The sequence below is a fragment of the Carlito syrichta genome, unplaced genomic scaffold, assembly GCF_000164805.1.
Source record: "Carlito syrichta isolate Samal-C Ts95f unplaced genomic scaffold, Tarsius_syrichta-2.0.1 Scaffold89693, whole genome shotgun sequence".
In the NCBI taxonomy this organism is placed as follows: domain Eukaryota; kingdom Metazoa; phylum Chordata; class Mammalia; order Primates; family Tarsiidae; genus Carlito; species Carlito syrichta.
In genome coordinates, this window is record NW_007033789.1 from 157,530 (window position 1) to 167,995 (window position 10,466).

At 44.7% G+C, this 10,466-nt stretch overlaps 1 protein-coding gene across 1 annotated transcript in view; it reads right to left on the reverse strand.

The window, feature by feature from the left end:
• NT5DC3 (5'-nucleotidase domain containing 3) overlaps positions 1-10,466 on the reverse strand; it is a 32,346-nt gene that overhangs the window by 2,149 nt on the left and 19,731 nt on the right. Inside the window, exons 9-11 of the mRNA XM_008058193.1 lie at positions 8,845-8,926; positions 6,201-6,287; positions 4,234-4,374 (exon numbers count right to left, since the gene is read on the reverse strand). Coding sequence (XP_008056384.1) covers positions 4,234-4,374; positions 6,201-6,287; positions 8,845-8,926 — 310 coding nt within the window. The remainder of the gene's footprint in view (positions 1-4,233; positions 4,375-6,200; positions 6,288-8,844; positions 8,927-10,466) is intronic.

Below are 10,466 nucleotides of genomic sequence, written 5' to 3' on the forward strand. Positions count from 1 at the left end.
TTTTAAATATCCAATATTAGAAATGCAGTTTAACAAACTAAGATGAGCTACCGTTAAGCTATTAAACTATGACTATGTGCAAACATAATGCATATGCAGCCATATAAAATACATTAGTATAACATGTATGTCATGTGTGGTATGTACATTACACATATGCATTACATATATAAACACTGAACACATACTATCTATTATACATACTATATAGGTGTGCACAAACATATAGCAGTTAAGTGAATAGCATGTATACCCATTAATTGCAAACGTGTGAAAATATGCACAGGTATCTGAAAATTACCATAAAAACCTTTAATCCGTGCAAGGGCAGTAGGATTATAAATAGTTTTAATTTTTTTCTTTAATATTGTATGATCTTTATTTTAGTGTGCCTCAATGAGAAGGAAAAGAAGAGAATTTTCTGGTGGGCCAAATGCAAGCAAAAGGCAAAAAAAAAAGCCAACTGCCCGCAACCTAACAGAGTCTCCCAAGTCTCTCTCCAAGGTTCCTGTCACTGCAGAGAAACACTGACACCAGGATCAGAGAAGCACATGACTGCAGGGAACAGGTGGGCTCCCTGCAACTCGTGACCACAGGGGTGACCGCAGACCCCGGAGGAAAATGCCAAGCAAGCAAACCATCTGCTTTTGACATGGGAGCCAGGAACCTTCTGTTCACCACAGCTGCTCAGCTCCACAGCTCGACTACGAGCGCCAGGCTGCAGAAGGTACATGCAGGGGAGAGAAGAGCCCAGAAGCTCAAGGCCAGGGAAGCACATCCAGGGGAGGGGTGCACAAGCTCCATGCCTTAACCCAGCCTTCCCTCAGGCCTGCCACCTGGCCCCCTGGCTGCTGGCTGAGGTTCCCTCCTGCCTGTCTTCCCGGGAACCCTTCCTGGCACTTCTCTCTCCTAGCAATGAGCTCCCCTCCTGGCTCCTTCCCATCAGCGCTGAAACATGCTCAAGTCTCTTCCATTCAGAAAAGATTTATCCTTCTCCAGCTCTGTCCCCTGCAAGGCCAGACTTCGCAAAACAACCGTTTCTGGTTCCAAAATCCACTTCATACTATTTCACAGAAAGGGACCGTTAACTAGTTAATCTCTCAAGTGAAACCATGCACTGCAGGGTGGGTGGTCGACAAGGGGAAGACAAGCCAGACACCACAGCAGAGGCTGGTCCTGTAGGTACCCGACAGCCATTTTCATGCCCCATGAGCTCATGAGTGGGTTTTCCTTTTTAAATGGTCAGAGAAAAAATCAAAAGAAGAATAATTTCATGACATGTGAAAACTACATGAAAGTCATATTTCAGTGTCCGCCGTAGCTTACTGGGGCCCAGCTACCACGCTTCATTCACACGTTCTCCACTGCTGCTTTTGTGCTGCAGGTACAGCGGCGAACAGCTGCAACAGAGCCTATGACCCACACAGCTTTTCTGGCTCTCTGCAGAAGCTTGTCAACCCCTGATGGAATATGGCCTCTGACTGGCTACCTGGGAAAAGTCTACCAGCACCACTGCTATGAACTGCAACCAAATTCTGGAATGCACTTCAAGGCTGGCTAACAAAATTATCTTTATTTTTTGAAGTCACTTCTTCAAAACCAGAAGTTGTATACGTTCATTTCATTCATTAGAGCTGGTTCCAAATGACACTCAAACCCAGTCTCAGAGGACCAGTTTTTCTCCTCAGAAAATAGTCCAAATAATATGCTACATACTCTGAAAATAATCCCCAGGGAGAAGAGTGCTAGAAACATCTGACACAGGCTCGGTAGAATGACTTATAACTTTCCAGATGAACACTGAGAAGAGGAAGCAAGGGGTGGTGAATGGAAGGCACGGAGGAGTGGCACTTATTTGGGTATTTTTAAATTTCCAGCCACACTCCTCTCTATCCTAGTGAACCTGCCTGACAGAACTCTGTAAGAAGTGTCATAACCCAAGGCAACAGAGCACAGAGGTCAAGGCTCTAGAGCCAGACTGCCTGGGTCCAAGTCCCAGCATCGCCTTTTATCTGAGCAAGTTCTCTTCTCCTCTGTACCTCAGGGTCCTCATCTGTAAAATGGGGCTGACGTTTTCAGGACCTGCTTCAAGGAGGTGTTGTGAGGATGCACCAACAAGCAGACCTTAGGTCTAGAGTACAGTAAGTTCTCACCGTGTCTCTAAATACCTTGGTTCTGCCAGTCACTAACTTTGCGATTCTGAAAAAGTTACCTCACGGCCTCAGCTTTCTCTCCTGCACAGTGAGGGTGGCAATGTCAATGTTAATCCCTTTTTCTTCCTTCCCTCCCCCTACACCTTGGAGAATTAACTTGATAAATCACAGAAATATCTCAGTACTTCCAGTCTCTAAAACACATACTCCTTGATCTTCAACTTTTCATACAGGTCAGAGAAAGGAAAACAAAACAAAAACAACAAAAACTGTTGCCAAAGCTAACATGTAGTGACACTATCTATATGCGGCTGTGTCTGTATACGTGACTGGTTGTCGGGGCCACAGAGGTTTCAGCTCAGGTGAGCAGAGCCTGTGGTTACACCTGAGACCCCAACCAGGAAGCATATCGGGCAGGGCTCGGAGGCAGGAAACTACACATCACAGTCTTGCTCTGTCATCTCCTGACCTCGGACATGGCACTCAACCTTTCAGAAACCCAGTTTCCTTGTTCTGGAATGGAAAAACTGTGGTGACCATGGGGGGCTGCTGTGACAACCAAGTGCATGATGTACATGGAGCGAGCACACAGCACAACACCAGGCACGTACGAGCAACCGTGCATGCTGCAGGACAGAGGCAGGACTCGAAGCTACACTAGCCCTGAATTGACACCTTGTATTTTTAGAAAAGCATCTCACAGCACAGTAAGGGAAGCAAAACAAAGTCCTCATCAGAGAACAGCCAAGAAGCAGTGGAGCCAACACATATTAGAAACAAGACCCAGAGACACGCAAGGCCCACACTCTGGAATGCATGTGCCCACGGCAAGGCTCTGGCCGGCCACTCGCAGCCCTGCTGAAGCTCACTGCCCAGCCACTCGCTGGCCGCCAGCTGAAGTAGGCAAGGCAGCTCCCTGCCCACTTCAGTGCCAATGGGCATTGGTGGGCAACAGGCCAGGACCATGGGCTGCAGGTCTGGCAGCCAAGAGTGGGCACCCATGCCCTCACCTTAAGAAGTCAGCAGGCCCCTGGGATACCTGCAGCCCAGGCAAGCTGGACCAAGGAAATGCAGGGTGCCTCATGAGATTGGGAAAGGGGTGACCAAGGAGTAAGTAGGTCACGACTGCAAAAGAGTGGCAGCTTCCATGGGCCATAAAATGAGCCATGAAATTAACATCCCTCACCGTCCACCTGGCTGCCTAGCTTAAAGAAATAATTAACTGCCAAGGGATTCCAGCAAGCCAGCAAACTGCAGGTGTTATCTCCAGATCAAATCGAGGCTGGTCCCAGGGATCTCAACTCTTGCCTTGAGACTCTCCAGTAAGCCATGGTGCACAGACTAAGTGTTTGTTCCACAGGCCTCTTCATTTCACATTTGGGAAAACTGAGGCCCAGAACAAAGAAGTCCCACCACAGGCTAAGGCAGACCCAGAACCAGACCCAACTCTGGCAGAGCTTCCGAACCCCACTACCCCACATGACTGCTCACAACAGGGCTCCAGTGTATAAAGAGGTCACTGGATTTCCACTGAGAGAGGAGTGTAAACATCTGCATCTACACAGGACACAGCCTCTCTCGATGGCTTTAGGGGGCATTTTTAAAAGTCCCTTGAAGCCGGGCTTGGTGGCTCAGCCTGTAATCCTGCGCCTTTGGGAGGCTGAGGTGAGTGGATTGCCTGAGCCCGTGGGTTCAAGACCTGCCTGGGCAGCAAGACCTCATCTCTACAATAAATCAAAAAATCAGCCGGGCGTGGTAGTGCATGCCTGTAATTCCGGCTACTCGGAAGGCTGAGGAGGAAGGATCGCCGAAGCCCAGCATGTCGAGGCTGCGGTGGCCGGGAGCGGCCACTGCACTCCAGTCTGGGTGACAGAGTGAGACTCCAACTCAAAAAAAAAATTCCCTTGAGGGAAAAATGGCACAACTGTTTTGAAGGTAAAATAACCCCAGTAGTTATTCCACAGTCCACTGAGGACAACTTAAATTTCATACTTTTATAACAAGTAGGCAGAAAATACCTGAAGTAACTGTCTGATTTCAGCTTAAAGAAAAAGTAAGACAGAAAAAAAAAATCCCAAACCTGCATCTGCTCCAATAACCCAGTCAAGGTCTGCAGCCAGGTCATGGTTTGGATGTACTGTTCCGTGTTCATGATCTTGAGCTCAGATCTCAGCTCAGGGATGATGGCGCCTGTCCTCCAGCCGTGCTTCAGGGTCAGGTCCTGGGTACAGAGATCACACCAAGTCAACGGAACTGTGTGCTTCAGTACTGGCCCAGACACAACAGGCAGTCATGTAATTACTTTTTTTATTATAATGGTTAGCTATTAACCAAGCTGAACTCAATGAATGACATTTAATTACAGCCAATTTGGCCCCAGGCTTCAAGCATTTCACCCCAAGACAGTTTCTGTTCTGGAAACAATTGCTGTGGATCACAACCCTGCATAAACACTGGGCCTGGAATCATTAACCACAGCTTGTAACAAAACAAATGAGGTCAGGGGCAGAAAGAGGCTTGATGGAAGACCATCTAAGGTCTCCGCTTCACTCGCCTGTGGTCATCTGTGTGCCAGGCCTGCTGGGTGGAGAGGAACTAGGAAGTCTCAGACTCAGGACGACAATTATACAACAAAAGCACACATGATCACACTTCCCATTCCAAATACTGTGACCCCAGATTTGACAACAGGCCAGAATATCTAGCATTAGTTATACCCTGGAAGATATGTTACCTGGTCACCATTCTAAATGGTCACTCATTTTCTCAAGCGGCAAATATTTGTCAGCCCTATAACTTGCCAGTCCCTGTTTTAGATACTCAGGATAAAGCAATCAACAAAAACTGACATCATGGAAGACAGAGACAAGAAGTAACTAAGTAAATACACAGGGGCAGGTGCTGGTAAATACAGTGGGCAAAAATCAAGCAGAATAAGGGAGAGAGAGGCGTGCAGGCAGGGAGGTTACCACTGAGCAGGTCATTAGGAGACCAGGGGCATTGAGCAGAGATCTAAAGGAAGGAGGGTGAAAGAACGCCAACGTGTGGGAGAAGACACTGGTTGAAGGAGTGAGTGCAAAGGCCTGGAATGGGAACACACGGGGAGGCAGGGCACTGAGGAGCCGCCAGTCAGGGAACCCAGAGACACGCGGAGAGAGGGGCCTTTGGCGGGTAAGCTGGAAAGAAGAAACCAAGCAGGCAGCTGAAGGAAGCCAGCCTTTCACTCCGAGGGGTTTCAAGGAAAGAAACGGCGTCTGGTTTATAGTTTTAAAGGTTCAACCTGGCTCCCACATACAGCTAGAATCCTAAGCCCAGGTAAGGCCTCGGGGGTCTACCTTCTTCACCAGCTCCTTTTCTTCAAGCCTTTCAATATTCCTCTTTCTCCTACTGTGCATGAAAACCTACAGCACACTCTTTTAAATGCCCTCAGTGGTGGCAAACTTTCAAAGGTGGATTTTATTTACGCTTTTTGATGCACTGATAAAAGGAAAACACTGGCGTTTATTTCTTATTATTTAAATGGAAAGACTGCTCTGATAAACTCTGAGTAAACTGATAATTTCCATCATTTTCCAAATAATTTATCTTTTTCACAACTCTAATCCATCCTGTTCGGTAAAAAAATGTGACATTAAAAAACGCAAACCGGCTGGGCTCGGTGGCTCAGCCTGTAATCCCAGCACTATGGGAGGCTGAGGTGAGTGGATTGCCTGAGCCCGTAGGTTCAAGACCCACCCGGGCAACTTGGCGAGACCTCATCTCTACACTAAAGCAAAAACTAGCCAGGCAAGATAGCGCAAGCCTGTAGTTCCGGCTACTTGGAAGGCTGAAGCAGAAGGATCGCCAGAGCCTAGCAGGTTGAGGCTGAGGTGGCCGTGCACTCCAGCCTGGGTGACAGAGTGAGACTCCAACTCAAAAAAAAAATGTAAACTATTCCTAGTTTTTATGAAAGCACAAAAATGACCTTAAACAAAAGAGAAATACCATAATATGTGAGATTAACGTGTATATTCCCCAACAAAGAAGGGGAAAAAAAAAGCCTCTCACCGCCAGGTCACTGTATATATGGTCACCAAAATACAACACTTTGGATCCTCTCCATCCTGTAAGCTTCAAAAATTCATATAAATTACCCTGCAATAAGAAAAATACTGATATTATATCATATGACAGATAGAGACCTGTATAACCCACAGTATAAAATATCTATTTTCAATTTTATAATTTATTTTAAGTATCAGATAAAAATAAAAAAGCACCTTCATGAGAAATCTTTCTATGTCAACTGTACTTTTCAAGTATTCATATTGTATCTACCTCTCTGCAACTCTTTCTATACTTAACATGCCATGATCATCTTTCCAAGTAGGCACACATTAATCTGTCATATAATTACAGTAACTGGGAAGTACCATGATTCATTTTACCAATTCCCTGATGCTGGTAGTTTATATTATCTATTTTGTAAATATCTTTATAATAAACATTCTTGTAGCAAAGTCTTATTGGCTACATCTTAAAAATTTTCTTAGGCCAACTTTCTAGAAGTGGAATAGCTGTATCAAAGCTCATTTTTCAAGGCCTAGAAAATGTACTTATTGCCAAATCCAGCAGATTGCTATATTGCTGCCAAGAATATATCAGTATTCTAAAGAAACTAACTTCAGTAGCATAATGGTCAGCAATTTAATCATTCATTCAAATATTTGAAAGTCTTGTATGATGTCAAAACACATTAAAACTGTACATAAAACATGTACTATCAGAAAATAATTACTAACTTGGGTGAATAATATGCCATGATAAATGTTCCTAGAAGAGAAATTCCTAGCCGGGCTCGGTGGCTCAGCCTGTAATCCTGTGCCTTGGGAGGCTGAGGTGAGTGGACTGCCTGAGCCCACGGGTTTGAGACCCACCTGGGCAACTTGGTGAGACCTCATCTCTATAATAAATAAAAAAATTAGCTGGGTGTGGTAGCACGCGCCTGTAGTTCCAGCTACTTGGAAAGCTGAGGTGGAAGGATCGCCAGAGCCCAGCAGTTCGAGGCTGCGGTGGCCGGGAGTGGCCACTGCACTCCAGTCTAAGCGACTGAGTGAGACTCCAACTCAAAAAAAAAAAAAAAAAAAGAAGAGAAATTCCGGAAGTGTACTACTGGCATCTTAAATTTTATATACTATAAAAGTAATATTATAATTTTGTTTTGAAAAACTGTTCAGGCCAGGCACAGTCACTTACACCTATAATCCTAGTACTTTGGGAGGCCGAGGTGGGAAGATCACTTGAGACCAGGAGTTCAAGACCAGCCTGAGCAACATAGCGAGATCCCACACTTACAAAAATAAAAATTTAAAAATTAGTCAGACATGATGGTGCACATCTGTAGTCTCAGCTACTCAGGAGGATGAGGTAGGAGGATCACCAGAGTCAAGGAGTTCAAAGTTTCAGTGAGCGATAATCAAGCCACTGCACTTCAGCCTAGGCAACAGAGCAAGACCCTGTCTCTAAATAAGTTTTAAAAAAAAAATTTTTTTTTAATTTTATTTTTTGAGTTGGAGTCTCACTCATGTCACCCAGGTTGGAGTGTGATGGCCGGCTCATGGCCAATTGCCACCTCAACCTGCTGGGCTTAGGTGCTTCCACTTCAGCCATTTAAGCAGTTGGAACTACAGACGCACGCCACCACGCCTAGCTATTTTTTTAAGGTTTTAAAAGCTGCTTGGTGTTGATTAAGTTTATAAGGGGGTACACACTATAAAACCAGAATTTATTTAAAAACTGTGTATTTATTCATATATGCTTAAACTTCAGTCATCTTCAAAGTTCTCCTCGTTTGATGCAATACATGTATTGAGATGTTTTCTCCATTGCTCAAAACAGCTTTTAAACTCATCCGTTTTGATGACTTTTAGTGCTTCTGCCACTTTTTGTTTCACCTCTTCCACACAGGCAAAATGTTTCCCTTTGAGGGCTTTTTCATCCAGAAACACACAAAAAAGTCCCTCAGGGTGAATAGAGAGGGTGGGTTTTTTTGTTGTTGTTAAAAATTGCTGAACACTCAGCTCAGTGTGGGCAGGTACTCTTCTAAATCACCCATCACAAAGTGGGCAAAGAGTCTGAAAGAACCTCCAAAAACAAGAAATTCACTGAAGCCAAACGCAGCCTCTCACAACAACGCTAGCTGGTACGCTGATGCTGATAGATTTCTAAAAAACTTACCTAGTGAGGCGAAAGCATGTACTACAAAGGCTCTTCCCTCCAAAAAATTCCAGTTTGGGGGGGCTCCTCCCCTCAAAGATACTAATAGACTGAAAATACAGAGAGTGCCAAAAACATGTATACATATTTTAAGAAAGGAAAAACCTGTACTAAAACCGTAACACTCAATATATACCAGTAACAAAAGATGAATACAGAGGTGTTCAAAGTGGTTACCATCAGCATCCAGACACTTCTGATTACAGCAAACTAAAAGTAACGCATAGACAACATCTCTTAAAATGTGTATGTATATTTTTGGCACCCCCGGTATATTGACGTAACTCTAAGTTTACCACCAAGCTATGAACAGTCAGTTCAAGAGAAGCTGTCGGAACTGCTGGGCACACACTGAGCCTCAGTGAACGTCAGCCATTAGCATGATTACTGACCACAAAGGAAAGCAACAAAAAAAGGTGACCTGGTCATGAGATACCTGCTTGTAAATCTGGCCCTTCTGCAACTTGTGGATTTTATCCCAGAGTAAGACACCTTTCTCATTCACCTTCCGGAAAGGTCTAACAACAGAAATGGGAAACATTACGACATGTGGATACTTTAGGCTGTCAGCTACAAAACACTACATGGCTACACATAACAGCAGGAAGTGGCTCCCTCCAGACCTGAAAACCCCTGAATCCGAAACCCCACCACCACATTCCCTGGCCTGGTGCATTGCACCCCAAACTAGGCGAATGCCCGGGATCCAGGGTTTCATGAAAAAGGAATTCCAGGGACATGAAAATTTGGAAAACACTGGGTCTATGTCCTTCTTAAAAAGTTACTGATGGCTCTGAAAAGTCCTGCTGTAAAGAAATTCCTTTCACCCAGATTTACCAAATTTATTTGACCATACAGAAAACCTCTGTTTCTGAAGAAAAGTTTGTGGAAATACTGTCTGAGTACATTTATCTGGTTTTAAAAAATCAGAGGAACAGGAGCACTCATTTCTGATAGCAAAGGGAGGTAGGAAGAAGGCCTCACTGCTCACACATGGAGGGTGCCAAGGGACTCAGGGTTTGTGTGCCTTACAGTAACAGTAAGGGTTACCTTAAAAAAAAAAAGGTAATTTTAATACGTAACTGTTTTTCTGATTAGAAAAATATAAACTCACTGCAGAAAATGCAGAAAATGTGGAAAGTGCAGAAAAATACAATGAATAAAAGCAAAGTGATCCATAATTTCGATACACAGTGTTCCCATGAACACTTAACACTTCATACGTGTCTTTCAGTTTCTATATAAAAATCTTTGTTCTTTTTTATAAACCTAAAATGATATCACTTTGTATATAGTAATTTATCTTTTTTCTCTAATATTGTAATCAATTTTTCCTGTTATTACATATCCTTAAATGTATCGTTTTTACAGCAATAAAACATGCTCATTGCTACATTTTTTTTTTTTTTTTTTGAGTTGGACTCTCACTCTGTCACCCAGACTGGAGTGCAGTGGCCACTCCAGCCTCGACCTGCTGGGCTCCAGTGATCCTTCCGCCTCAGCCTTCCGAGTTGCTAGAACTACAGGCACGCGCTACCACGCCCGGCTAATTTTTGATTTATTGTAGAGATGAGGTCTCGCCAAGTTGCCCAGACGGGTCTCAAACCCACGGGCTCAGGCAATCCACTCACCTCAGCCTCCCAAAGCGTGGGATTACGGGCTGAGCCACTGAGCCCGGCTGCTCATTGCTATTTTTAGTAGCTGCATAATATACCCTTCACTGTGGGACCTTTGGGTTGTTTCTGACATCTCATTAATATAAATAACACAAAGCTGAGCACCGATGGAGGATTACTCCACTCTTAGTCTAGGTTTCCTGAACAAAGACAAAATAGACGTGTGCACCATCCCCACCTTAGGGGAAAGAGTCCAGGACCCTGCCCCCTCCACTGTATAAACACATGACAGACGGAAGGGAGGTCAGGGTAAAAGGAGTGAGGAGGGTCCTTCTGACCACACCCCGGTATCTCCTAAGAAAATGCACGAGGGTGAGCCAGGCTCGGTGGCTCAGCCTGTAATCCCGCACCTTGGGAGGCTGAGGTGAGTGGATTGCCTGAG